General features: G+C 51.2%; 2 protein-coding genes across 9 annotated transcripts in view; one reads left to right on the top strand and one right to left on the bottom strand.

The window, feature by feature from the left end:
* The window catches only part of FCHSD1 (FCH and double SH3 domains 1), a 29282-nt gene extending 25948 nt beyond the window's left edge, over positions 1-3334 (top strand). For all 4 annotated transcript variants that reach the window (XM_077310830.1, XM_077310829.1, XM_077310832.1 and 1 more), the window contains 2 exons: positions 285-352; positions 2675-3334. In XM_077310830.1, coding sequence (XP_077166945.1) covers positions 285-352; positions 2675-2740 — 134 coding nt within the window. In that variant the 3' untranslated portion in view covers positions 2741-3334. The remainder of the gene's footprint in view (positions 1-284; positions 353-2674) is intronic.
* Positions 3335-3365: 31 nt separating this feature from the next.
* On the bottom strand, positions 3366-26271 carry RELL2 (RELT like 2). 5 transcript variants are annotated; one of them, XM_077310837.1, is made up of 8 exons: positions 26143-26271; positions 19958-20168; positions 16703-16768; positions 16536-16614; positions 15903-16091; positions 12640-13222; positions 8178-8223; positions 3366-4615 (listed from the first exon to the last, which is right to left on the bottom strand). In XM_077310837.1, exons 2-7 carry the CDS (start codon positions 20160-20162, stop codon positions 8179-8181), a joined length of 1167 nt encoding a protein of 388 aa, XP_077166952.1. In that variant the 5' UTR covers positions 20163-20168; positions 26143-26271; the 3' UTR covers positions 3366-4615; position 8178. The 5 variants fall into 5 exon arrangements, with proteins under 5 accessions (XP_077166952.1, XP_077166948.1, XP_077166953.1 ...); XM_077310833.1 differs by lacking the exon at positions 26143-26271 and adding an exon at positions 21197-22387; XM_077310838.1 differs by lacking the exon at positions 26143-26271 and adding an exon at positions 21032-21082.

The following is a 26271-nucleotide window of genomic DNA, read 5'->3' as shown; positions in this document are numbered from 1 at the left end:
CTTCTACAAGCCTTATCTCTCCTTCCAGACATGGGGGTGGGGCCAGGAATGCAATGCCCCAGGGGTAGTCAAACTGCGGCCCTCCGGATGTCCATGGACTACAATTGCCATGAGCCCCTGCCAGGAAACGCTCATGGGAATTGTAGTCCATGGACATCTGGAGGGCCACAGATTGACTACCCCTGAGTTAACTGAACAGGTGGGAGAGGGGCTCTGCAGGTCATTGGAAGGAGGGCTCTGGCACTGCTGGACTTATGTGTTTTTTTTGGGGGGGTGCCTTTTAGGTGGCTGGTGCGGAAGCACATCCAGTGGACACAGCCCCATTGACCCAAATGCACCTCGTCTTCGCCCAGTAAGTTCTTTCCCCATACAGCTTGCGTAGGATGACTCCCAGTCCTAGATTCCCCCTCCCACCTCAACCGTAGCCTAAAAACTTTCTTACCATCTTTCATAGCTAGTTTCCCTTGCTGTACTTAAGAAAGTGTGTCTGCGTATTCGTGTGTGGGAGAGAGCATGTTTGCATTCACACGGACACACCCCAGAATTCGTTAGGTGGTCATCTCTGCTCCAGTCAGTCAAAATGAGTCCGAAGGATTTCTCTTTTTCCAAAAATCTAAAACCATTGCTGGAATTTAAACCAGCAGCCAGAGAAGATAATGTGCCTATGGGCATTTTGGACCCAAAACAATATGAACAGCTGCTAGATTTGATGCACAAGTCAACCTTGCCTGGTCTTGATATATATACGAGACATGGAAATATGAGTGATGGTGGGGAAAGTGCAAATTTTGCCGCAGCCCAGAAAGAGCTTGGGTCCGTCTTGCATTGGAGAAAGAGGGCAAAACCAGAGCAGTTCTCTGTGAGACAAAGCAAGGGATGCGGATGGAAAGGGCGGGGGGACTCCAGGGAGGAGCTGAGACTGCAGAGAGACAAAATGTACCTGTGCTTCCTTCCATTCTCTTCACGGTCATTAGAATTAGGACTTGGACAGAGATGTCTTTGAGTCAGTGGCGAAGTAAGTGGTCACGTGCCCTGGCAACGAGCAGGGACTATTATTTACCTCCCCACAAAAAAAAATGAGGTTGGCTTAAAATAGACACCGAGTGCATTTAGTCTGCCATCCTTTCTATCTGCCTGGTCCCAGACAGCAGAGAGGGCTCCTAGAGAAAGTATGCTCCCATTTTGAAAATGCATGGTTGCACGACTGTGGCATCAGAAGCGTTGCCCTGCTGTGGGAATGTGCCACCCACTTCTATTTGCCCGGCCGTAGTTTCTGGGGGAGGGGGGGCACCTAAACCACATTCTGCTCAATCTTCCATTTGTGCAGAGCACTGCAGTCATCCCCCGACACTGTGACCCCTCACCATCTCCCCTCTCTCTCAAATGGAAGGTGTAGAGCTTCATTTTTTTATTCTTTTCCCCACTGCTGGAGAAAATGCGCTACTGAGGGCCGGACCAGTCACTACACCACGGGTGGGCAAACTGTGGCCCTCCAGATTTCATGGACTACAATTTCCATTGGAGGGCCACAGTTTGCCCACTCCTGCACTAAACAGTCATCCTTATCCATGGTTCCTCTATATATTTGTGAAACAGCCTAGGGATGGAACGTGTCTGTCTGTCTGAGTAGGAATAGGGTTGGAATAGAGTTGCTGGCTGCACCCTGATAGGCCCTGCCCCTACAGCTCCTGGATGCTAGCCACGTTCCTCTCAGACATGCCAGAGACAGAGAGAGACACATAGAGCCTTGCTAGACCGACCACGAGCCCTTATTCCCTCATATCACGCATGCTGCGAGGGAGGCAGAGAGAGACACAGTGGGAGCTGTCCCACGCTGCTGACCAGCCCTGCTTCCCTCCTAAGAATGAGCCCTCATTACCTGCTATGGCTCCTGCGGTCACAGAGAGAGACACACAGAGAGAGCCGCCCCTCCTTCGATGGAGGGACAGAGAGATGGAGCTGCCCAAACTGTACACCAGTGCTGCTTCCCTCCTACAAACCAGCCCTGATTACCTGCTATGCCTCCTGCTGCAAGGCACACCGAGAGAAACAAAGGGAGAGGGAGAGAAAGAGACACAGAGAGAGATCTGCACCTCCCGGTGTCCCCTGTGTACTAGCACCCATTGCATTCCTGGTTGCAATGGGCTTTCTCTCTAGTTCTTAAATCTTTTGTTTTCTCCCCAGAGCAGCAGTGTGCAGACTGCATACCCCCAGGCAAAACTAAACGTGATGGTGTCCTCGTGGCAGTGTGTGGCACAGAGTCCCCCCCCCAGTATCTTTCCAGATGTCAAAGCAGCCATGGCCCGTGGCAGGAGAGAGCCTTGTGCTGCAGCCCCAATGAGGATTGGATCCTCATGGCGCTGTCAAACGGCAATTTGTCATCATGGCCATCACGAGTTCCCCATCATGTTTAGCTTGGCCTTGAGCAGAGCAAGGCTGGGCAGGCAGAACCCTTTCCTCTCTGGGGGCTCCTCGACCTTTCCTTCCATTTGTCCATCCCCCCCGGAAAAAAGGAGAGGCAGAAAAACTGTTTTTGAATGGTCATTTTGTCTCTGCCAGCAGAGGACAGAAAGAGCTTCCTGGTCTGTCTTTGCCAGTCCTGCCCTACCAACCTTGTGCCAGAGCTGCTTCTCAGGTCTGCCCACATCACCCCCTCTGCCTTTCCTTCTTTCAGGTTCGGGCTCCCCCACCTCCTCCGCTGAAGGCCCCAGAAGCTGACTCATCGCCTGGCCGTGGTTAACTCCGCCCAGCCCCGCAAAGAGGCCTGACCCTTAGGACTGCTTTGGGTCCCTGGGGGCTGTGGCATCCCTGCGTCCAGCTGCCTCTTCTCACGGGACCTCCTGGATGCCCTGCTTCGTGGCCACTCCGGAGCCTCTCCCAGACCCTCGCAAGTAGGCAGAATGATGGCGGAAGAAGGGAGCCGGAAGGCCTGTGGGCGGCACGCTGACCCCCTCCCCAGCAGCCCTGGAGCACCATGAGGATGTGCCCGACGAGCGTCTCTTCTTGCACCATTCTGAGTCCTGCAGACCAGCGCCTAGAAGCGGCACCCACTGTCCCACCCTGAGAGTCTCCCTGGACCCCAAACCGTGGCTGTGCAAGCATTTTCTCTCTCTGGGGCAGGAGCCGGTCTCTCCCTCAGCCTTCAGTGCTGCTTGCTAACTCCCCCCCCCTGCCTGCTCTTGCCTGGGGGCAGGGGGTGCCTCCCCCCATCCGAATGCAGGCAGAACACGAAGTGCTCTTTCTCTCGTCCATCCGTTGGTGCTTTGCGGTCCCCCTGCAGAGCTCGCTGCCTTCCGAGCCGTGCCACAGAAGGGGTGGGATCGCCCTGCCGTCCGTCCGTCCGCTGCCCAATAAAGAGACCTCACTTGAGCCACGTCTTCATCAGCAGCTTTAATGGATTTTGTTTTGGTTTGTCTACAAGGGGGGGGGCTCAATGTAGGGAGAGATGAGAGAGGAGGAAAAGGAGGGGGCCTCGGTTGGGGGCTTCCCAGGGCCTGGAGCAGGGGAAAGGAAGCCACTCTCCAACGCTGGGGAGAGGCAAGCCGCCATCCTCAGGAACAGAAGCTCCTCCACCCAAGACTCTCTGCCCTGAGGGTGCTAAGAGCAGCCCCCCCCCCCCTACTTGCTGGGGAATGCATATAGACCCCCCAAGCTGAGCTTGTGGGGGGAGCTGTTGCGAGCCATCTGCTCCTTGACTGCTGGGAGGGGAGGAGGGGAGGAACAGCAAACAGCTCCTTTTCTGGGGAGTGTCTGTAGTTATTGCAGCACAGAGGAAGGGCCCTGCCTTTGGTAGCAGAGGCCAGGCTTGCACAATGAGCAACTGCAGTGCCTGAGTTGGGATCACAGCTCTGCCTGTTTCTTTGGGCAGAAGTTGGGAACATCCTGACTCACCCCTCTGCTGTCAAAGCCGGGCCCCCAAGGCCAGCACAGCACAGCCCGAGGGGTGGGGTGGGGCACTGCGGTACTCACACGACGCTGCTCACCTGGAGCTAGTTGGCATCACAGGCTGGGGATGGCAGATGCGCCCTCCGTCACCTGTCGCCCAGCGCTCACCCCTCCTGCCCCGCACCGGCTGAGTTCTCTAAGCGGCAGCAGGGTTTCTAACGCTGAACGGTTAGCTCAGCTTGGCCGGCACGCAGGAATGGCAGTCCAAGGCACAGCGGGTGCGCACTGAACAACGAATGGCCCCAAAGCACTGCAGGACTGGGTCACCCGGGACTGTCCTTAAAGGAAGCAGTGGCTGGCCGGAGGATACAGAGTGGCCGCTGGGACAGCGAGGAGTCAAAACAACTTTCCTGTGCCGAGAGGTCAGAGCTCCGGTGTCTGGGATGCTTCTGAGCACAGTATGTTGCGCTGATGTGGGCCTTCTGTGTGGGGAAGCTGAGCATTCCAGTCCTGCTGGGGCACTGAGATGGTGGGGGGGGGATGAATGAGGCTTTCAAGTGGTTTTGGTTTTTGAAGCAACACGTCCTTGTGCCGTTGTAGCGATGTCGAGCGCTCTGGAGCTCTCCCGGGCCGGGTTATGCGCTGCGTTGCCTTCTGTGGGTCCCACAGTCCCTGAGGAGGCTCCTGGCACATCTCCTGCAGGGCAGCCTTCACCTGGAGCCACTTCAACCTGGAAGGGGAAGGGAAGGGGGAAGAGGCCGAAAGAGGTCATGGGCGGAATGAGATGCAAAGATGCTTCATACGCGGTCAGCACAAGCTGTGTCACACTTCCACCCTGGGTCTGGGTGGTCTTACGAGCCTGTTGCGTGTTTGCTTGGATGGGAAAATGTGTTTCCTCTTGGTTGCCATCACTCCGAGATATAAAAACCCAGCCTCTCGGGTAACAAGTGCCTTAGAGCAGGGGTAGTCAACCTGTGGTCCTCCAGATGTCCATGGACTACAATTCCCACGAGCCCCTGCCAGCAAATGCTGGCAGGGGCTCATGGGAATTGTAGTCCATGGACATCTGGAGGACCACAGGTTGACTACCCCTGCCTTAGAGGGCCTGGAATGGGTGCCTCTGAGCAATTACAGAGCTTCCAGCAACTTCATCCCTTCCCCCATGTGCTTGTCCTTGGCGAGTAAGAGAGCCGTTTTCTGCCTTTTGACAGTGGAGGAGCCCCTGAAATATTTTTTCAGTCTTTGAGGAGCTCCAGGTCAACTGGCCACGCTTCCCTGCCACGTCTGAGGAGGACTGGGGTGGCTGGAGAACGGAGGCCGTTTGAGGCAGGAGCAGGTGTCCAGCCTGATAGGCCCCAGCCAGCTGCAACCCTCTCTGAGGAAGAGGCAGCTCTGAGAGTCTTGCCAGGGTCAGGCCCTGAGTTTCAGGCTCTGCCAACAGATGATCCAGAACTGCTTGGGGAATCCAGCCTGGAATCTGAGCCATAACCAGGCTTTGGACCCCGAGCCTGATGGCAAAGCCCCAGCAGCAGCTGGCTCCCCTAGTCTCCAGAGCTTAAAAGAGCAATGGCTAAGACACACTTTGCAGGAAAGGAGGAGCACGAGATTAGCTGCTAATCTGCCTGCCAAAGGAGGGATGAGCATCTGTGGCTCAAATCATACTCTATCTTTCTCCCCAATGGGGACCCAAAGTAGCGTACATACTCCTCCTCTCTACCATTTTAACCTCACAACAACCCTGTGAGGTAGGTTAGGCTACCAGTGTGTGGCTGGCCCAAGGTCACCCAGCCAGCTTCCGTGGCAGAGTGGGGATTTGAATAAGGTGACCAGATTGTAACTGGCAAATTGTACTTACGTTGAAATTAAAATATATATATTACAATACTATTTTTGCGTTCCGTGCATTCTATGAAACTTTTTGTTGCTCCATACAGACCAAATTTTTAATCAAGAACCTCCTCCCCCCATCCCCCGCCCCGGTCAATGGTGTCCCGCTTTACCAATGTTAAAATCTGGTCACCTTAGATTTGAACTGGAGTTCCCCAAATCCAAGTCCAACACCTTAACCACTACGACACGCTGGCTCATCTCTTTTACTAAGTTTCATTGGTACACCAGCCCTTATGAGAAAGGATGACTTGGCCACAGTTGACCCATGCGTTGATAACATTCTTGTAATGTGTTATCTGTGCAGCTGCCTTTGAAACATGTTCAGAAACATCCACCTGGCTCAAAAGGATGCATTGAGATTACAGATGGGACCTCAACAGCACCGAACAATCTACAGTGGCTTATGGGCTGTGTGTGGGTGGTTACTTACTGGCAAAGTCTTAAAGGCTGCTGAGGACCAAGGTCTCACCTCCTCCCTCACAAATTGCCCTGTGTGCTGAGGTGATGGATGGAGACACTGCCAAAGCCGCTGCCCCCCCCCCCCCGCTGTCTTCCTCTGACCAGGTGTGCATTTGGGGAGGAAGCTAGCATCTCTGCTCCTTTACGTCAAGTATTGCATTAAAACTTTTTTCTTGAGCGTTTGCTGTTGGAGTGAGTAGCTCAGCATGCCTGGACAAGGGGTGTGTGTACTATATCAGTCTAAAGGTGTTATGGGATGCCCCGATCTGCCATAACCTGGGAGATGCCCTCTGACTCCTCCTTAGTCCTCTCACTTTCTCCACATGGCCTTCCACATTTCTGCTGCAGATATAATGCTCTCATACTTCCACACCCACAATGCCAGACAAGCTGGCCATTGTGACAGGGAAATGACTCTATATTGGGCTGGACTTTGAATGTGAACTGGTAAATTTACCCTTTTTGTCATATACTTCCTGGGAAATCTATTCTCAGTGGATGATTTGCTGCTGTTTGCTCGATGGTTGTTTTATAATATTCAGTGTGCTTTCGCCTTGGCTGCTCCAGAGGATCAATTGTTACAATATTCTTTCTTTTTTTTTTACAGTCTCTGTTGTAAGCTGCCTTGGACACCCTTGTGGGAAAGTGGCACATAAATATTTTAAATACATAAACCAGCTTGGAGGTTGAATTCTACTGAGATGGGCGGAAAAACCCCTAGGGGATGTTTGGATTGCTAATGGAGTCTGGGGAGGGGCCGCCTCTTGAAACACATGAGGCTGCTGGACGCTGAGTCAGATTTCTGACCCATCAAAGTATTGTCTGCTCAGACAGGCAGACTGCTGATTTCGATGGAAAATGCGTTCTTATTCGAAAGCTCTACATAACTTGGGGGAAGCAGGCACAGACAAAGCCTCTTGGGGAATAAGAGCACAGCTACGCAGGACAATTCTAGGAGTATGGAACAGAAAGTGACCACAAAGGTCATCTAGTCAAACCCCCTGCATAAGGCAGGAACTTCTCAACTACGCCCCCCCACTCCCCCAGTGACCCCTGACCTATGCCCAGAGGAAGGCCAAATACCTCCAGGAACTTTGGGTCAATCTGGCTTGGAGGAACATTCCTGCCTGACCCCAAAGTGGCAAGCGGCATTACCCTGAGCATGTAAGAAAGGACCCTGAGAGCGGCATTGGCTCATCCCTTCCTGCCCCCCTTCTCACAATCAGCTGAATTTCATGGAATCAGCATTGCTGTCAGGAGGCCACCTAGCCCCTGCTTAAAAACCACCAGAGAAGAAGAGCGTGCCACCACCTGAGGAAGCCTATTTGTGAGACGTTTGCTTGCTCCTCAGAGTAACTCTGATCAGAGAATTGATGTCCAATACTGAGCATAACGAAGAAGAAGAGCTGGTTTTTGGCATCCCGCTTTTCACGATCTGAAGGAGTCTCAAAGCGGCTTACAATTGCCTTCCTCTCCGCACAATGGACACCCTGTGAGGTAGGTGGGGCTGAGAGCTCTGGGAGAACTGTGACTTGTCCAAGTCATCCAGAAGGTCTCCAGTTGCCCTTCCTTTCCCCACAGCAGACAGTTTGGGAAGCAGATTGGGCTGAGAGAGCCCTGAGAGAACGGTGAGAACGGTGGATTTTTATACCGCCCATTCTTTACGGCTCTGGCTCTCAAAGGGGCTTACAATCGCCTTCCCTTCCTCTCCCCACAACAGTGACCCTGTGAGGTAGGTGAGGCTGAGAGAGCTCTGAGAGAAACTGTGACTGGCCCAAGGTCTCCCAGCCTTGCATGACAAATCATTCCTGTCCTGAGAGCAGAGGGAATCCCCATTTTCCTGTCAAAGTCCCCTCCCGCCACAAAAGCCTGGAGCAAATTATTTAGGCTCCAGATCCCCCAGGCCTAATCGCTGCTGTCGACAGTGGGAGCGTGGCACTTACGTCACACAGATACTCCTGGGTCTTGCACCGCCGTTGAGCTCAGCTCCTGGGAGAACAAGGGTGAGAAACAGAAGCAGAGACAAGATCACGTTGGGGGTTGGCATGAAAGGAGGCCCTGCACAGGTATGCCCCAAGCAGGACAGAGGGCGTCCTACGTTTTAGTCCAATGGCACCTTTAGGACCAACAAAGTTTAATTCTGGGTGTAAACATTGTCAGTCTTAAGGCTGCCCACCTGAATCTTTCTTCTTCCTTAGTCACTCTGCTGGGTCCTCTGCCTCCCTAGGACTAGATGGGCCACAAGGAAGCTGCCAAAAGATCTTTTGCTCTGCTAATTGACTGGGCTGATGGGTGGTGGTCTTCCCAGAGGGAAAGAGGGATGCGGGGTCACTGTATGGCAGGGCACCAGTGCTGGAAGGGAAAATGCGTTCACCATCTAGGAAGCCCTGAAAGAACTTGACAAACTTGACAAACCAGAGGGCAACAAAGATGGTGAGGGGTTTGGAGACCAAGACAAATGAAGAAAGGTTGGGGGAGCTTGGTCTGTTAAGCCTGGAGAGGAGACGACTGAGAAGGGATCTTCAAGTATTTAAAAGGCTGCCATATGGAGGATGGAACAGAATTGTTCCCTCTTGCCCCAGAGGGACAGACCAGAACAAATGAGATGAAATTAATTCAAAAGAAATTCCATCTAAACATCCGGAAGAAGTTCCTGACAGTTAGAGTGGTTTCTCAGTGGAACAGGCTTCCTTGGGAGGTGGTGGGTTCTCCATGTTTGGAAATTTTTAAACAGAGGCTGGAGAGCCATCTGACGGAGAGGCTGATTCTGTGAAGGCTCAAGGGGGTGGCAGGTGACAGTGGATGAGTGATAGGGATGTGAGCAGGAGGCCCCTTCCAACTCTATTATTCTATGATTCTAATTAATTAGTCCCCTCTGCTGCGGCCTTACGAGGTGGAAAGGGCTTCAGGCACCAGAGCACTGAATCTTGAAACAGCAGCCAGGCAAGCCAGTGAATCAGATGGGCCATCTCAGTAAATTGGGGTGTTAGTAAAAAACCTCAAAAGGAGGAGAGGGCATCATGCAGATTTCTTGACGTGAAACAGATCATCCGGCATGGTCCCTGGAACGGAAATTAGTATGGGCGTAACGCCCATAGCCCCACCCCAGGGGGTGCGCCAGAAGAGGCCAGGGCAGCTGTGGGGCGCCATGGCAGGTGAATGGCTAGGGCAGCACGGCCTGTTGTGGGACGAGGCCAGGCCACAGCCACGCTGCCTGAGGAGGCCTGGGCAGTTGCAGGGTAGTGCAGTGGCTGGGCATGCTTGTGCTGCCCCTCCCAAGGCCTGGGCATATTGCGAGGCAGCTCGGAGACCAGGTGGGCCAGTGCCGCTGTGAAGGTGAGGAGAAGGAGGAAGGAGCTGGGAGTCTGGGGGGGGGAGGGAGGGAGCAGGAAGTCTAGGTGGTGAGGAGGCCTCCAGGGGCCGGGACACAGGCCACAACACCAGCACAGGCCCAGGTGCTGTCCTCCAGGCCAGAAGAGGCCAGGGCCCTTCGGGGAGAAAAGGTAAGGAGGGAGGGGGGAGAACTCTTTGTGTGCATGTTTGTGTTTGTGTTGGTGTGTGTGTGTATCTAGGGGGGAGGGATCAGGGAGTGAGTAGGTCGGGGAAGGAAGAGAGAAGACGAGCGAGGGGAGGGGCTGTGGGGAGGGAAGGGGTCTGCATGTGTGTGTTGTGTGCGTGTTTGTGGGAGGAAGGGGAAGGAATTCAAGAGCTCTGGAGCAGGTATGTGTTCCACATACTTGTGAGAGCCTGGGTGTCACTACTTGTATTTGTTTTAGGCAATGAAAGATCTCTGGGAGGATGTCCCTCACACACTCGACTTTTGTCAAGGAAAGGAAGTACCGCTGGTTTGACAAGACAAATTCATTTTAGCTATTTTGTAATATTCCATAAGGACGACAAAGCAATTGCTTTCTCACAACAATTCTTCCAGGTCAGACTGGCCGGAGATTCTGCTTTTTTTTGGGGGGGGGGCATCATCTGGGCATGGAATTGGGGTCACTGTGAGCAGGCAGATAGTTGTGAATCTCCTGCATTCTGCAGGGGGGTGGACTAGATGACCCCTAGAGGTCCCTTCCAACTCTATGATTCTATGTCCCAGATACTTGCGCCTTATTTCACATAGTATACAATCATTCTTAATTTCTCAAAAGACTACCAAAATGCATTGCCATCGGTCCTACCCACAAAAACATTATATTTGTTCCCAACAATTCATTAGTTTAACATTGTTTTACTATCTTAATGTTTTCATGTAGCGATATTCTTGTATTTTTTTCATGACACCATATGTATTAACTTCTATTATTAATTGTTATACATTTCTGCAGATGTATCATTTATATGGGTCAATTGACCAAAGAAACATGCTGCTGCTGCTGCTGCTGCTGCTGCTTCTACTACTACTACTACTGCTACTACTACTACTACTACTACTACTACTATTATTGCCATCAGTTTTTGTGAATCAGAGCTCTCTTTATCACCAAAGGGCCTGCTGGAACACCTTTTGCTAGTCTTTAAGGCAGGGGTAGTCAAACTGCGGCCCTCCAGATGTTCATGGACTACAATTCCCAGGAGCCCCCTGCCAGCGAATGCTGGCAGGGGGCTCCTGGGAATTGTAGTCCATGGACATCTGGAGGGCTGCAGTTTGACTACCCCTGCTTTAAGGAGCTGCTGGATGCCTGTTGAATTTTGCTGCAGAGAACTAACACGGCTGCCTCTCTGGAATTGTTAATTTCTGCCATTTCATGTATAGAAGAAAAAGAGCCGTTTTTTTATACCCTGCTTTTCGCTACTCAAAGGCGTCTCAAAGCGGTTTACCATCACCTTCCCCTCATCTCCCCACAACAGTCACCCTGAGAGGTAGGCAAGGCTCAGAGAGCTCTGACAGGACTGCTCACTGGGAGCAGCACCATCAGGGCTTTGACGAGTCCAAGGTCACCCAGCTGGCTGCATGTGGAGGAGCGGGGAGTCAAACCCAGCTTGCCCAATCTTAACCACTACACGCTCTTAACCGCTACACGCACATATCTAGTTACACAACGGTTGCGGTTCCCAAGATGGCAGTGTAGTCCTCTGTTACTGAAAGGGGCCTTGTACAAGATGAGCAACGTTTAGCTAAACTTTCTTCTGCAAAGCACTTCCTCTGTCCTTCTGAACTTCACTGATTTCCTGCTCAGATTTCATCCCAGTAACCGATGCATAGTCCTGCCTGCCTGCTGGCTTGCCCATTTTCAGCGCTGAGCAACCAGTGAGATGCTTCTTCCTTTCTGCTTGCTATCTTTTAGCATCCCTGCCGCCTGCAATCTGTTTTGGGCCTCCCGCTTACAGTTGTATCCGCATATGTTTGTACATTTTTTGGCATTCGAGAAATGTAACAACTCTTGACAACAATCTGCAAAAAGGAGCTCCTCCACCAGGCATTTGGCCGAGACCAGATGTAATCTACAGCGACCAAGGGCCCCTGCTCCCCCCCACCCCCCCTCAGAATTCAATCAATAAGCCACCCCCCTCAGAATCCCATCAACAAGCCCTGGACCTGTTTGTGTTATGATTGTTTATTGTTATACTGTGTTGTGTTTGGTTGCAATTGTTGGTTATTGGTGTACATGTTCTACAGACTGTTTTATGTATGGTTCTCTGTTATAATGTAAACCGCCCTGAGCCTCCGGGGAGGGCGGTATAAAAGTATGATAAATAAATAAATAAATGTTTAGAGTCCAGGGGTACCTTTAAGATCAATGAATTTTTATTCAAGTTATAAGCGTTTGTGTGCATGCACACTTCATCAGTTACAGTATCTGAAGAAGCACAATAAAATCACAGTCCAGTAGCAGCTTTAAGACCAACTGATTGTGCTACTTCAGACCCATTAGTATCTGAAGAAGTGTGCATGCACATGAAAGCTTCTACAGTGAATAAAATATTGTTGGGCCTAAATGTACCACTGGACCCCAAAGTTGTTCTGTTCCTTCAGACCAAGACAGCTACACCCCTGAATCCAACTCTGACATTCGATACCAGAGAATCTATGATGCTATCATAATCCAAATATTATTTTCTGATTTCTCCCCTCTGGCAAATCCCTGCTTTGTTATCTCCTCCTGCTTTTCTTGCCCTCCTTTACTTTTTCATTAAGCCTGGCTGAATAATCCTCCGCAGTTAACTTTGCTCTCAGATTTCATTTCCCAACGGACATAAGTAATTATCCAGTGACTGTTTATCTTCCTGTCTCCCTCTCAAGAGAACTAGTGAGATACAATCCATGTGGCACCTAAACACTTGGCAGATTTGAACAGGCCCTTTGGATGGATATCAAACCCTTATCCGTGTTTGCTGCTTTTCCTGTGTATTTCTCCAAGAAGAAAAAGAACAAGAGAAGAAAGAATGTAAAGCAGTATCTACCTGTTGCTCTATGCTTTGCGTTCTATTAGCCTCCTTTCTAGATAGATCTAGACTAGATCCTCCTCGCAGAACTTGACTCTTTTCATTTCCTGATAGGTCATTAGCTGACCTTCGAACACCCTCGTTCTCAGAGGGATGAGCTTTCTTAGCCAGTCTCTCCATCTTGTCCGGGTCTCCTGAGACAAGCAGCTCTGCAGGACACAAAAACTTTTGGTCGCTGGTGGCAGTGCCTAGGAGGTCAACTTCTTTCAGCGAGCTGGTCTGAGAGTGGCTCTTCTTCTCCAGTCCATTCTTGGGAACGTCTAAATTGGGAATATCTAAACTGGAGGCTGCATTGACAAGATTCTTTCTTTGAGCGGACTCATCTTTACAGGCTTCCTTTGGTTCTCTTTCACTCTGAACACCAGCTGCCTCCAGGAATTCTTCGTCCTGAAACTGATCCAAGGGAACTATTCCATTCAGAGACCCTTCCCGTGTCAAATGGACTAAATTGCCAGAGCCAAGGTCTTGCTTGCTGTCAAGAAGGGAGTCTTCCCTTGATTCATGAGAAGCAGGTTTCTTCCCAATATGGGTGACATGGAATCTAGGACGAAAAAAATAAAAGCCAGAAGAACAATCTACAGCAGGGGTAGTCAACCTGTGGTCCTCCAGATGTCCATGGACTACAGTTCCCATGAGCCCCTGCCAGCGTTTGCTGGAAGGGGCTCATAGGAATTGTAGTCCATGAACATCTGGAGGACCACAGGTTGATTACCCCTGATCTACAGGTCATCCTGTAAGGACCTTCCACAATGAGAGCTTCCAGGTCTCCTGGGAATCAGATGCTGAGGCAGCCTAGACAGCCATCCTCCAGGTTGAGTCAACAGATATGGTCTGAGACTTCTATACTTCCCTGGGTATGTGTGGGGCCAATTTATTTCAGAGAGCAAAAGGAGATAGGCCTTAATGTCACACTCCGTGGCAAAGCTCTGAGTTTTAGGAAGAACCTCAGTAGTTTACTACTGCATAGGATACTTGGTTGCTAAAGCTAACCTCCCACAAAAGTTTGGAGCAGAGATAGAGCCAGCCATCCCCCCAACCTCCTTGCCATTTGTTCCCCCAGTCTGTGATCTTACAGGATGCATCACCTTATCATCGAAGTGCGTGCACAGTTTACAATTTGACACCGAGAGGCAGGAAGGACAGCCATAACATTCATAATGCAATGGGAGACCAGATGGCCCACGGGCCTGGAACCAGGGAGGGGGGACTCAAGGGAGGAAGCCAGAGGATCCTGGGACGTTGGCCAAGCTACCATGGCATATGCCAGAGGCAACATGACACTTAAGCCCCCAGCTCCCATTTCAGTTTTTTGACATAAAACTGTCCCAGGGAGCTGCTTGAATAAACCTAATAAGTACTAATAGGCTGCAGATATGTTTCCACAATGGGGCACAACAGCTCCTCTGGGACCATTTCAGATCAAGAAAATTGAGTGTGGGGGGGGGGTTAATTCTCCTCCCTCCACATGCTACAGTCCTGATCTGAATTGGCCTCACTCCTCAGCGATTATAAAGGTTCATACATTTACCTTCTTCAGAACAAATCTGCATCTGTCTTGTAGGTAAGATCGACATGACTGTACACACCTTCTGGAATGTCTCATGTACTCCTGACATTAGTCAGGAGATGTTGTATTTCACCATATTTGCAAGCTCACTCACCTGTATATCACTATGACCTGTTTGTTTGTTTGTCTGTTTACTTATTATTGTATCTATTATTGTATCTTGTGGGACTCAGGGCAGTTTACAATACAGGTAGAACATACACAATTAGTATGGAAATATACATTTAAATAAATATATACAATTATAATATTAAATACTGATCTTAATTGTCCGCTCTCCTGTCATGGGAGAGAAAGGGGGTCTCGTAAACATTGTCAGTTGAGTTGGTTGGAGGCAAGTGGATCAGGTGCAGGTTTTTTTGTATCATCTGCATCATTTTGCTAACAGGGACCCAAAAAGAACTCGAGCAGTTACAAATAATGGTTTTTGTTCCTTTTGTCTATTGAGTGATGAGTGATTAACAACAAGTATTCACAGCTCAAGATCAATTTATCACTGAGTTTTTATTAGATAAAAGGACAGGAAATTATCTGAATTGGGGTCCATGCCCACTTGGAAAGCATGGAATACCCGGACGTGTCAGTCGACCCAGGCCAGGGAAATACCTGGGGGGGAGGATGTGATGGTCAGGTCTGTAAGAACTCAGAGGTGGTGCTGGAACAAGACTAGAGATGCTGGGTGTGTGGAATTCAAAATGGAGAGAGATCTTGATGACCTCTTTCTTCTGGCCTCCAGCCAGAATGACAGCTATTTTTCTCATGGGTTTTCAAATAGATTTCTTATGCTGACCACCTTTCAGGTTCTCTCCACCAGAAGAGACAGAAAAATACTAAGAGAGGTTTTAAGCTTTCGGATGGGGAGAGAAAAAGAGCTGTTGTTTTGTACCCTGCTTGTTACTACTCTGACTTGTAATCTCCTACCCTTCCTCTCCCCACAACAGATTCCCTGTGGGGCAGGTGAGGCTGAGAGAGCTCCAAGAGAACTGGGACTGGCCCAAGGTCACACATCTGGCAGCATGTAGAGGAGCAGGGAATCTGGTTGTCCAAATTATTGGACACCGCTCTTCACCACTACACCATGCTAGCTCTCAAGTCTCAGAAGGCTGAGGCTGTGGCAAATACCTTTGTTTCCCTCCTCCCCTTACCAGGTTGCTCTGCTTGTGCTTTAATTTTATTTTCAGCTGACAAAGTTAGCTTAGAAACTACCTTCCCTTACCACGGATGTAACAGCAGGTCCAGTTCATACACGTTGGGAGTGGCATTCAGCAAGACCAAGGCCTGGGAGGCTGCAACCTTATGGGTTGTGTTTTGTTTAAGAGGCTTTCAGCTATGCCCAAAAGCATTCTTATTTGCTAAATTTGGTGTGAAACAGCAAGGAGGGAAGGGAAAAGGGCTGGTGTCTGAGCAGAACCCAACATGAGATTTTAAGCAAGGGACACATTTCACGTGTCAGGACATCAGCAGGGCTGGAGCGGATTATTCCATCCTTGCAAGGCATTCAAATGGCCTTTTGTAGTTATGGTGCATCCTCTCTTTTCCGTGAGTATTTCTATTCATGCTAAGTAAGGGGCAGTTCCTTGAAATTGTAAACTCAGGATCCCGTTTCCATTCTGATCCCTACAAAGTGTTCTGCCAAGTTCCTCCCAAGAAATACCTGCCAACAGAGAAGACGGTGGTCTCTCTGGGGTGCATCTTGCTTTTGCCCTCCCTGGAACGGCTCTGGCGTTGCAGTGGGTGCCTCTTCTTCTTGCTGCAGTGCATGCAGGGGGCTTGCGTCGAGCCCAGGTGCACCGTGTGGTGATGGGGCAGGCCGCCATCTTGGCTGTTACGATGGGGACACAGGCTGTGGCAGGAAAGAGAGAAAGGAGCCAGTGGTAGCCATCTGCCTCGACGCTGATGTCCGCATCACCCCAGACCACTGGGTGTAAACAGCCCTTCGCAGGCCACCCTCTAGGTCAGGGGTCCCCAACATTTTTGAATCTTTGGCATTTTGGACACCTTTGGAATTCTGACAGTGGGCCCAATCACAAAATGGCTGCTGCAGGAGCTGGAGGTAACTCCAACATGTCAGGGACTGAAGTCAGTATAACCCTGATAGGAACTCCTCAGCATTTCAGGCAAATATTCTGCTGAACAGATGGCCCATGATGCTGGACTTGTGAGACTGGCTCTCCAAGTGAATTTGGGGGTCCTACAACCTACATCCATGAGAAGCCTCCAGGATTCCCAAGCTGCGGGCTGCCCCTCCCCCCCAAGTCCTGCTGGCCCCTTGGCCCTGTCTCCTTACCTGGGCACAATTATTGGCATGGGCACTTGCAGCTCACGGTCACCTTCCCCGAGCATCTCCTTCAGGACCTCCACGTTTGCTGCCAAGGGGAAGAAAGTCAAAGGCATATCAAAGCAGTGCCCTCAAGCACTGGGGCTTCTGAACAATGAAAGTCAGGGTCAGCCCACCTTCATTCTGGATGATACATTTCACTATCTTCTCTACCGTGTCCTCATTCAGCTCCTCGTCGTCATCTGAAATGAGAAAATGGGGTAGGAAAGTAAAGACACCTAAGCACTCCTTGCACAACAGGGCTGTCCATGGACTTTCAAAGGTACCAAGAGACAGGCTGATTCTGCGAAGGCTCAAGGGGGTGGCAGGTTACAGTGGATGAATGATAGGGTTGTGAGTGTCCTGCATAGTGCAGGGGATTGGACTAGATGACCCATGAGGTCCCTTTCAGCCAGTTTGGTGTAGTGGTTAGGAGTGCACTCCCCCACATGCAGCCAGCTGGGTGACCTTGGGCTCACCACGGCACTGATAAAAACTGTTCTGACCGAGCAGTGATATCAGGGCTCTCTCAGCCTCACCCACCCCACAGGGTGTCTGTTGTGGGGAGAGGAAAGGGAAGGCGACAGTAAGCCGCTCTGAGACTCCTTCAGGTAGAGAAAAGTGGCATATAAGAACCAGCTCTTCTTCTATGATTCTGTGATTCTGTGAAAAGTGATTGTGTGCTCCCCCAAAAGGAAGATTGACCTAGGGAACTTGTTCTCCCTCGCAATTTCAAAGGCATGGGGAGGTAGAATGAGCTGTCACTTCTGCTCCCTCTCATCGGGAACTGACTGCCTGGGCAGATCTGGGGGGCTGGCCCACATTTATCCTCCATCTGCCCCAGGAAAAGCCACCCTCCACGCTCTTTAAAATGTTAAGCTGTTGGGGGGAAAGGATGCATTCTTTCCAGCTGATGCCAGTCTACCAAAGGTCAGTGGTGATTATATCACATGAATGTATGAATAGAGAGATACATTAATACCAGCCCAGGGGCTGTGCCAAGAGGAAGCAGCGCATGCCTTGGTTGCCAGGCTAGAGAAGGTGGAGAAGATTTTGATGGAAGAAGAGAGCAAAGGGAGTACACACTGTTGAAGGTGCAAGCAGAGAGCAGGAAGACAAAACAAGCAGAAGGGGGCCGGGGGCCGGGGGCCAGGGGCCAGGGGCCGGGGGGGTGGCGGCAGGGCAAGAGACAACCAGGTGAGGACAGCTGACTTCCTCTCACATGCTTGTAGTTCCCATACTGCGGGGAGATGCTAAAAGTGGATTCCAGCCAGCCTGAGAAGGTATCAGACAGCTGAGCTGAGCCTTCTTTCTGGAGGCTTAAAGGCTGGGATTTGGTTCTCAGTTGGCCACACACTGACTGAACTGTGGAAATTTTTAAACAGAGGCTAGATAGCCATCTGACGGAGAGGCTGATTCTGTGAAGGCAAAGGGGTGACAGGTTACAGTAGATGAGCGATTGGGATGTTAGTGTCCTGCATAGTGCAGGGGGTTGATGACCCATGAGGTCCCTTCCAACTCTATGATTCTATGATTTTATGATATGCTTCACTCTGCTGATCTTATGGCTAAATAACAGAAGGGCTCTTTTTTGTACCCTGCATTTTACTTCCCAAAAAAATCTCAAAGAGGTTTACAATTGCCTTCCCTTCCTCTCCTCCTGTGAGGTCGGTGAGGCTGAGAGAGCTCTAAGAGAACTGTGACTGGCCCAGGGTCATCCTGCTGGCTGCATGTGGAGGAGTGGGGAATCAGACCCAGTTCTCCAGAGTAGAATCTGCCTCTCTTAACCACTACAGTTTCTATTTAGCACGTTCTACTTAGCTTGTCAACAGAGATATCAGTTAAGAGATAATTAAGAAATGTTGCTAAACCCAGAAAGCAAGCCTAAACAGGTCTACTCAGAAATAAGTCCCATCTGATTCCATAGAGTTAACTTCCAGGAAAGTGTTCTAAGGATTACTGCCCCAGGCAGCTGGTTAGTTTTAGCCTGAGGTTTTGTACCATCTGCTTTCAAGGTCTTAGCTCTTAGCAATCTTCCAACTCCAGCTTAGTAAATGCAAATGACATGCAGATATTGAGGCAGAACCCTTGAAAGTGCTTTGGTTTTGATGCAGAAGTTCCGCTTGGAGTCAATTGATCTCAAAGGACAATAAGGTGGCTTGTGGCTCCAACCCAGTGTGTGTTTACCTGGGCATGTGTGTGTGTAAAATGGTTGTGTAAAATGTATTTGTTTGTTTGGATTTTTATACCGCCCATTCTTTACAGCAGGGGTACAGCAGGGGTAGTCAACCGGTGGTCCTCCAGATGTCCATGGACTACAATTCCCATGAGCCCCTGCCAGTCCATGTCCATGGACTACAATTCCCATGAGCCCCTGCCAGCATTTGCTGGCAGGGGTTCATGGGAGTTGTAGTCCGTGAACATCTGGAGGACCACAGGTTGACTACCCCTGCTTTACAGCTCTGGGTGGTTTACATGTAACATTGCATAAATTTACATGGAACATTATAACAATCTATAACGTACAAATTTTAATAGAACATCACAACAATCTATCAGGTAACAATCACAACGCAACATGAATAACAACAACACTGGGAAGATCAAACACTGGGTGTCTGAGGGGGGAGGGACCAGCAGATATTCTGAGCGAATGCCTTGTGGAGGAGCTCCCTTTTGCAGGCCCTGCGGAATTGTGGGATTTCGGGCAGGGCTCTGATCTTCTGAGCTCTGGGGGCCTGGACCAAATGCACTTGATGACCTCAGCAAGCGGCTTTCAAGGCAAACAAAGCAGAGGTCACAGAGGGAGAGAAGAGGTCTGAGGAAGAGTGCTTGCACTCGAAAGCTCACATCTTGAATAAATCTTTGTTGGTCTTAAAGGTGCTCTTGGACTCTATTTTTGTTGTGCTACGTCAGACCAATACGGCAACCCATTTGAAGCTAAAGCAGAGGTGGTCTGCCATTGCCTGCCTCTTCAGAGTCTTCCTCAGAGATCCCCCTCCCAAGCACTGACCCTGCTTAGCTTCTGAGATGATGAGATTCAGTTCTCCCAAGGCCACCTTCCCTCTGCTTACCTGAGAACAAGCTCTCCTAAAACATTAGGATTTATTTCAGAGTAAACATGCATAGGGCTTTAAGAGCGGAGAAAGAGGAAGCAAAGGCAAAATTTGCAAATGAGTCTGCTCAGTGGGGTGAGTTGAGTGGCTTGCAAATGCTGAGGGAAGCCCCGTCACAAACTAAGTCTCAGCGGGCTGAAGTGAGCCCTGCATGTTTTGGTGGGGGGAGTTGCCTCCCTCCCATACCCAGGCCTTGACCTTTGGAGTTCCCGGGTGCAGAGGGACTTATGCACCATGGAAAGGGGGGGGGTCTCCTCCAAGGCCGGCAGCACTCACCATCCAGCTGGGTCAGCGACTCCTTGTGCTCCAAGTCGAGCTCATCACGGAAGGTCCGGCAGCGGTAGCCTTTCTTCTTGAGGACGTGGCAGATGAGGAAGCCCACCAGGCCCATGCCGAAGAAGACCAGCACCATCAGGAAGGGCATCGAGAGGCTGTGCTGGGCCTTCTCCTCGCCATCCTGGGTGCCGTTCTGCTCGGACATTTGGACCTAGGAGGGAGACGAGACGCAGAGTCCCTCTGGCTGCCCTTCGCCCGCTTGGCCCTGTGCCCAGCTGCACCCCAAGCGGGCATCAGACTTGGCATCTGTGCCCTTGGATCACTTGCACTCCTCCAAGACCCTCTGGTGGGCTACTTTAGTTCCACCGCCAGGAGCCCAGCTTGAGCTGGGAATGGCAGCTGCACCCCCCCCCCAGGGAATTTCTCCTGAATGCCAAAGGAGAAAGGAGACACTGGACTCTCCTTTCCAGCCATGCTCTTCCTGAGGCTGCAGAAGGGATGCTCTGAGAGAGGCAATGCTCCTTCCCTGCTCTCCCTTCCTCCTCCTCCACAGGGCTCCCAAGGACACCAGAAGGCGGCTTGGCTTCACCTTCTTCACCCTGCCCCTTCTGCACCCTCCAGGGGGGCCAGCCTCCAGGCGGGACCTGGGAATCCCCCAGAATGACACCTCCTCTCCAGACTACAGGGACCAATTCCCCCGGAGACAAGGGATGCTTTTTTTTGGGGGGGGGGTGAGCTCTGTGCCATTCTCCCTGTCGACCTCCGGCTGCAAACCTCCAGGAGTTTCTCAGCCTGCCGCTGTCCTTCCGACCCCCTGACCCGCAGCCAGAGGCACCCCCTCCTCCTCCACCCCCTCTCCTGCTCCGGCTGGCCCGTGCTGGCACGACTCGCCGACCTTGCCGGGCTCCTCCTCCCCCGTCCGGGCTGGAGGACTCCCAAGGACACCGCCGGTCCCGCGCCTGCAGCCCTGCCTCTGCGGCACCGCTCCGCTGCCGGGGATGGGCATGGGGTGGGGGGCGCCCGTCTCCGCCCTGCAGACACCTTTCTACCCCCCCCCCCCCGCCAGCACCTCACCTGCTGCAAGGATCCCGGTCGATGCCCCGCCCGCCCGCGCGCCCCCCACCGTCCCGGATCAGGCGCAGCGCTTCAGCCCCCCCCCCCGCCCCCTCCGCCCGCCGCTCCGCCCCAAAGCAGCGCAGGGCCTGTCGGTGCCCCTTCCCCGCAAGCCGGCCGGGCTACCTGGCGTCTCCTCCGCTCGCCCGCCGGCGGTCCTGTGCCCTGCCTCCGTCGCCTAGCAACCCGCCGGCATCCCCTGCTGCTCCTGCCCGGGACCGCCCGACGAGCATCCCTGGACGCCTCTGCCGCCTCTGCCCAGGCCAGCCCGGCCAGCCGAGCGAGGGGCGGGGGGCAGCAAGCGCAGCCGGCCGCCCCTCGCCCGCGGAGCCCAGGCGGGACCCTGCAGGAGCTCCTCCGCGACGGAGAGGGCAGCAGCCGGCGGGCGCCTCCGGGCCCCTGACCCCCGAGCCCGAGAGCCAGGCAGCGGCACGAGCGGCAGGCAGGAGCGGCCGCGGCAGTCCGGCTCCGCCGCTGGAAGGCTTCCTGCCGGGGCCCCGCGGGGCAGCTCAAGGGTTTCCTGGATCGCCGGTCAGCGGTCCCGCAGCAGACGCCCCCTCGGGGCTGCAAGGGCCAAGGCGCCCGCCCTTGGGGAGGCAGCGTGCCAGGCAGGCTTCGGATTTCTGTCTTCAGACCGCCTGGCTTTTTTTTTTTAGACTGGGGGTGCGGGGGGGGGGCTGGCTTGGTCTCTGGAGGATGAAGGCTGAATGCTGCCCCCTGAGAAGCTTTCCCAAAGGAAAACATAATCTATAGTGGGAGGTGGGGTGGGGTGGTGGTGGGCACAGGTGCAATATGCCTGCTTTTCAGCCTCTCCCATGCACTGTACCAGCTGTCCCCAATGTGGTGCCCTCCAACCCAGTTTGGTGTAGTGGTTAGGAATGCGGACTTCTAATCTGGTGAGCCAGGTTCGATTCTGCACTCCCCCACGTGCAGCCAGCTGGGTGACCTTGGGCTCGCCAGGCACTGATAAAGCTGTTCTGACAGAGCAGTGATATCAGGGCTCTCTAAGCCTCACCCACCTCACAGGGCCGCTTTGAGACTCCTTTGGGTAGAGAAAAGTGGCATATAAGAACCAACTCGTCTTCTTCTTCCTCTTTTCAGAAAGTTGGCAGAGTCATATAGACCTTTCCCCCAGCCCGGCTGTTGATTGGATGTGCAGATTTTTAAATAGGTGGCTTTGGCTGCTGCTACCTCCTTAGCCTAAGAGCCTCTTGTGGTGCAGAGTCGTAAGGCAGCAGAGATGCAGTCTGAAAGCTCTGCCCATGAGGCTGGGAGTTCAATCCCAGCAGCCGGCTCAAGATTGACTCAGCCTTCCCTCCTTCCGTGGTCGGTAAAAGGAGTACCCAGTCGGTAAAAGGAGTACCCAAACCACCCCGTATTGAATCTACCATGAAAACGCTAGAGGGCGTCACCCCAAGGGTCAGACATGACCCAGTGCTTGCACAGGGGATACCTTTACCTTTACTTCCCCAGCCTAAGGATCTTCACTGTGGGAATGAAGGGAAGCAGCGGGCACCACCTCCCACAAAAGCCATTTCCTGGCAGCCATTTTGTAGCTGTCTACACCATGGTGGGTCAGAATTCCAAAGGTGCCCACAGGCTCCAAAACGTTGCAGACCCTGGCACTATGCCCTGATGATCCAGTGAACCTTGAGAAAAGGCACAGCTCCGGGGAATATCATTGGCTTAGGTGCTGTGATGTCACATAGGGACTGGGAAGGCCTAGGCAACTAACAGTTACCACAGATCAGTGAAATCTTGCAATTATTCTAAATCCAATGTTGGATTTTTGTTAAATAAACCCTTAAAGAAATGCTCATAAATGATTGGTACTTTTAATCATATGCACTTGGTCATTGGTTTTTCATGATGTATTTCTATGTTTCGTATACTTTGAAGAAGGCGTTGAGATGAAAAACAAGCTCTAACTCAGGGGTAGTCAAACTGCGGCCCTCCAGATGTCCATGGACTACAATTCCCAGCAGCCCCTGCCAGCTGGCAGGGGCTGCTGGGAATTGTAGTCCATGGACATCTGGAGGGCCGCAGTTTGACTACCCCTGCTCTAACTGGTAGCTTTTTCAGTCATAATTATTTATAACTTTTGATTGTTCATATTCTTTAGCCATTGCTGGTTACTGTTCCGAAACTATATGACAACAATGTTGTTTGAAAAAAGGTTTTTATCTTTGTGTTGTCAATAGAAGGAATTTTGCAGTACACAGTTCCTGCTGGGCTGTTTGATTCTGCATTATCTGTGTAGTGGCTCTTTTTGGTTTTGGTATTTAATACAAAGTACCATGACAGGGCCTGTTAGAGCCTTTTGTGGCGCAGAGTGGTAAGGCAGCAGACATGCAGCCTGAAGCTCTGCCCGTGAGGCTTGGAGTTTGATCTCAGCAGCCAGCTCAAGGTTGACTCAGCCTTCCATCCTTCTGAGGTCGGTAAAATGAGGACACAGCTTGCTGCTGGGGGGTAAACGGTAATGACTGGGGAAGGCACTGGCAAACCACCCTGTATTGAGTCTGTCATGAAAACGCTAGAGGGCATCACCCCAAGGGTCAGACATGACCCAGTGCTTGCAGAGGGGATACCTTTACCTTTACCATGACAGGGAGTGGGAAGAGAGCAAAAGTGTGGCTACAAATGGGATGTGTTTTTCTGGAAGGCGATTCCTTCTCAAAATTAAAATCCAGTGAATGAAGAGTGAACCACAGGCAAACAGTTGCCTCTTGAAAGGCAATTCCTTCCCATAATGAAAATCCAGTGGATGGGTGAAATGAACCCCGCTGCCAGGTAGAAGGCATTGCGTTCTGGAGGCCTCCTGCACAGCACCCTAATATATATTGAGAGGGTTTTCTTCTGACCCACTGGTAGCCACATTTTAAAAACCCTTACAGTTGGAGTACGCATCTGGGCCACTGACAGGAGGCAGCTGGCAGTGAAAATATTCTCAGTCTTCTTCTCTTGGAGCAACTGGTTGAGTTCCCCATTTTAAAACAGCTGGAAGTTAGGCTGAGCCAAACTGTCACCCACATGAGTGGGGCAGCCAGCTTTATAAATGTCCTGTGTCATTCTGATCATTATCCAAAATGTGGTGAGTTGATAACCAGTTGGGCACGTGGGTGAGGAGGGAGAAATTTGGTTCCCTCTCCCTGACTTGCCTCCCCGAAGTCTCTTTTCTTCCACATCTCAATTTACGAGGCTGGAAGTCAACTGGGAGGAGAGACGCTGTGGGTCAACAGATAGCCAGAATGGGGACACTAAGGGGGAGCAGGGACTCAGGGCAGGATGCTTTAATTGCAGCAATAGAGATTCCTTTAGGCCTTTCTCCAGGGTGGCCTCTGAACAGGAACAGCCACAAGTGAAACTGCTTGTTTTTAAATAAGGGTTTTATCCCAGAAGGCAGGACTGCTCTATACAAGGAGCTGAGGGCTGTGATTATGGCAATGGCTGTGTGGGATGCTTTAAGGGACCCCCTTCGTACTCACCCTTGGGAGAGTACATTCAGACTAAAGTGTAAAAGGAGTCTGCAATTATTGCAGATGGAAGAAGACTGTGGAAGCTAAATGCACTCTCGCAATTCTTTTGTGATTTGCATAAGCCAAAGTTGTCTCCCATGAGTTCCTGACCACAAGTTATTTTACTTCATTTTGGAATGAATAAACAATGGCATACTAGGTGTGATTCTTGCCCAATTCACCTAAGTGGTATGCATTTGCTCTTATAAACCTGCTAGAAGAAGAAGAGTTTGTTTATATACTCTGCTTTTTACTACCCAAAGGTGTCTCAAAGGGACTTACAATTGCCTTCCCTGCAACAGACAGCCTGTGTGGAAGTTGTGGTTCAGAGAACTCTGAGAGAACTGTGACAGGCCCAAGGTCACCCAGCTGGCTATATGTGGAGGGGTGGAGAATCAAACTCGGTTTTCAAGATTAGACACCGCTGCTCTTAACCACTGCACCACTGGCTCTCTAGGGCCAATTCGGGACAGGCGAAAAAGCCTGAGAGGACGCTCATATGGAAGTGGGGCTAATCTTTGTTCTCACATGACCCTCTCCCAGGCCTGACACATGTTAGACTGCTGTTGCCGCTTTAAGGGAAGTGGATATTTTCCGTGTTCCCTTAAGCATTCCGAGGGCCAACTGGGCCCAGCCTGATGGAGGCCTCTGTGAACAGAAAGAGCCAGGACTTCCAGGCCTAGCTCCTCCCCATCCCATGGAGGCCTGGGGGGGACACAAAATTCCCCATTTGGCTTTGCAGTGCTTCACATTTCAGCAGCGAATCGGGTGCCCCACTGAAATATGTCCCCTGTAGCCTAAGCCTATTGTTACAGTGCTTCAGTGATATATCAATATGTTCATAAGAGAAAAGAAAGCAAAACATCTCATCTTCAGGGTGGGCTTGGGAGAGGGCATGGCTTGACCACAAAAGGCCAGCCATTGAAAAGGTAAGACAAAGAAAAGTTATAGAAACAATACACACTAGAAAAAAGCTCACTTTAAATTGGCTCCCCCCCCCCACACACACACACAAAAGATTATAGTAACAGAGGTCACAAAAGAACTAGAAAAAAGGGGACGGGAAACAGAGGCAATAAAAACACATTTGGAAGCCGCATAGGGCCAGAACTGGGGGACAAAAAACCATCCAGAGCCTCTCAAGCTTTTTTGAACATAACCAGCTCTGGGAGACGGCTGTGTCCAAGTGTGGAGATCTGGGATGTCATTTTAGCTTTTCCTTCTGACTTTCTTTCTGCTTAAGGCCACTCAGACACATGAGCTGATTTTACACTTTTTATCCACCAAGGGTAAAACAAAAACCAACTGTGGGGAAACGAGCAGAAAAGCTGTCGGAAATATAAAATTCCAGAAGCTTCTGCTCTCTCCGCTCTGCCTGCATCCACAGCTGCTTTTGGTTTTTAAATTTTAAAAGGAAACTTTAGGTGAAAGACGCACACGACTGCCCATCCCATCTAGCATGAACTTAAGTGCAAGCAGAGAATAAGCGACAAGGATCTTATCCCCAAATGGGGACATCTATGGGGGAAATGATGGTTTGAGAAGTGTATTTCTTACCTCTTTTTCCTGGCAGGGCAATTCCACCCATCAGTCCAATGACGCACTTCTGCTTTAAGAAAATGTGGTAAGTTTATCTCTCTTTTGCACCTTGCTAATCAGCAATGCCCAACCACCCAGCAGCCCAAG

The sequence above is a fragment of the Paroedura picta genome, chromosome 14 (genome assembly GCF_049243985.1).
Source record: "Paroedura picta isolate Pp20150507F chromosome 14, Ppicta_v3.0, whole genome shotgun sequence".
Classification (NCBI taxonomy): Eukaryota; Metazoa; Chordata; class Lepidosauria; order Squamata; family Gekkonidae; genus Paroedura; species Paroedura picta.
Note: the sequence above shows the minus strand (reverse complement) of the source record. Positions and strands in the feature narration are given on the sequence as shown.

Bases quoted from the DNA above. Each gene is read 5' to 3' on its own strand.
- RELL2 (XM_077310833.1), bottom strand. From the start codon at position 21,814: ATGTTTTCCTTTGGGAAAGCTTCTCAGGGGGCAGCATTCAGCCTTCAT. The intron at 20,169-21,196 runs GTAGCCCGGCCG...TCTCCCTCCTAG, and splicing joins GCGAGCGGAGGAGACGCCAG to GTCCAAATGTCCGAGCAGAA. The intron at 16,769-19,957 runs GTGAGTGCTGCC...TTCTCATTTCAG, and splicing joins GTCGCTGACCCAGCTGGATG to ATGACGACGAGGAGCTGAAT.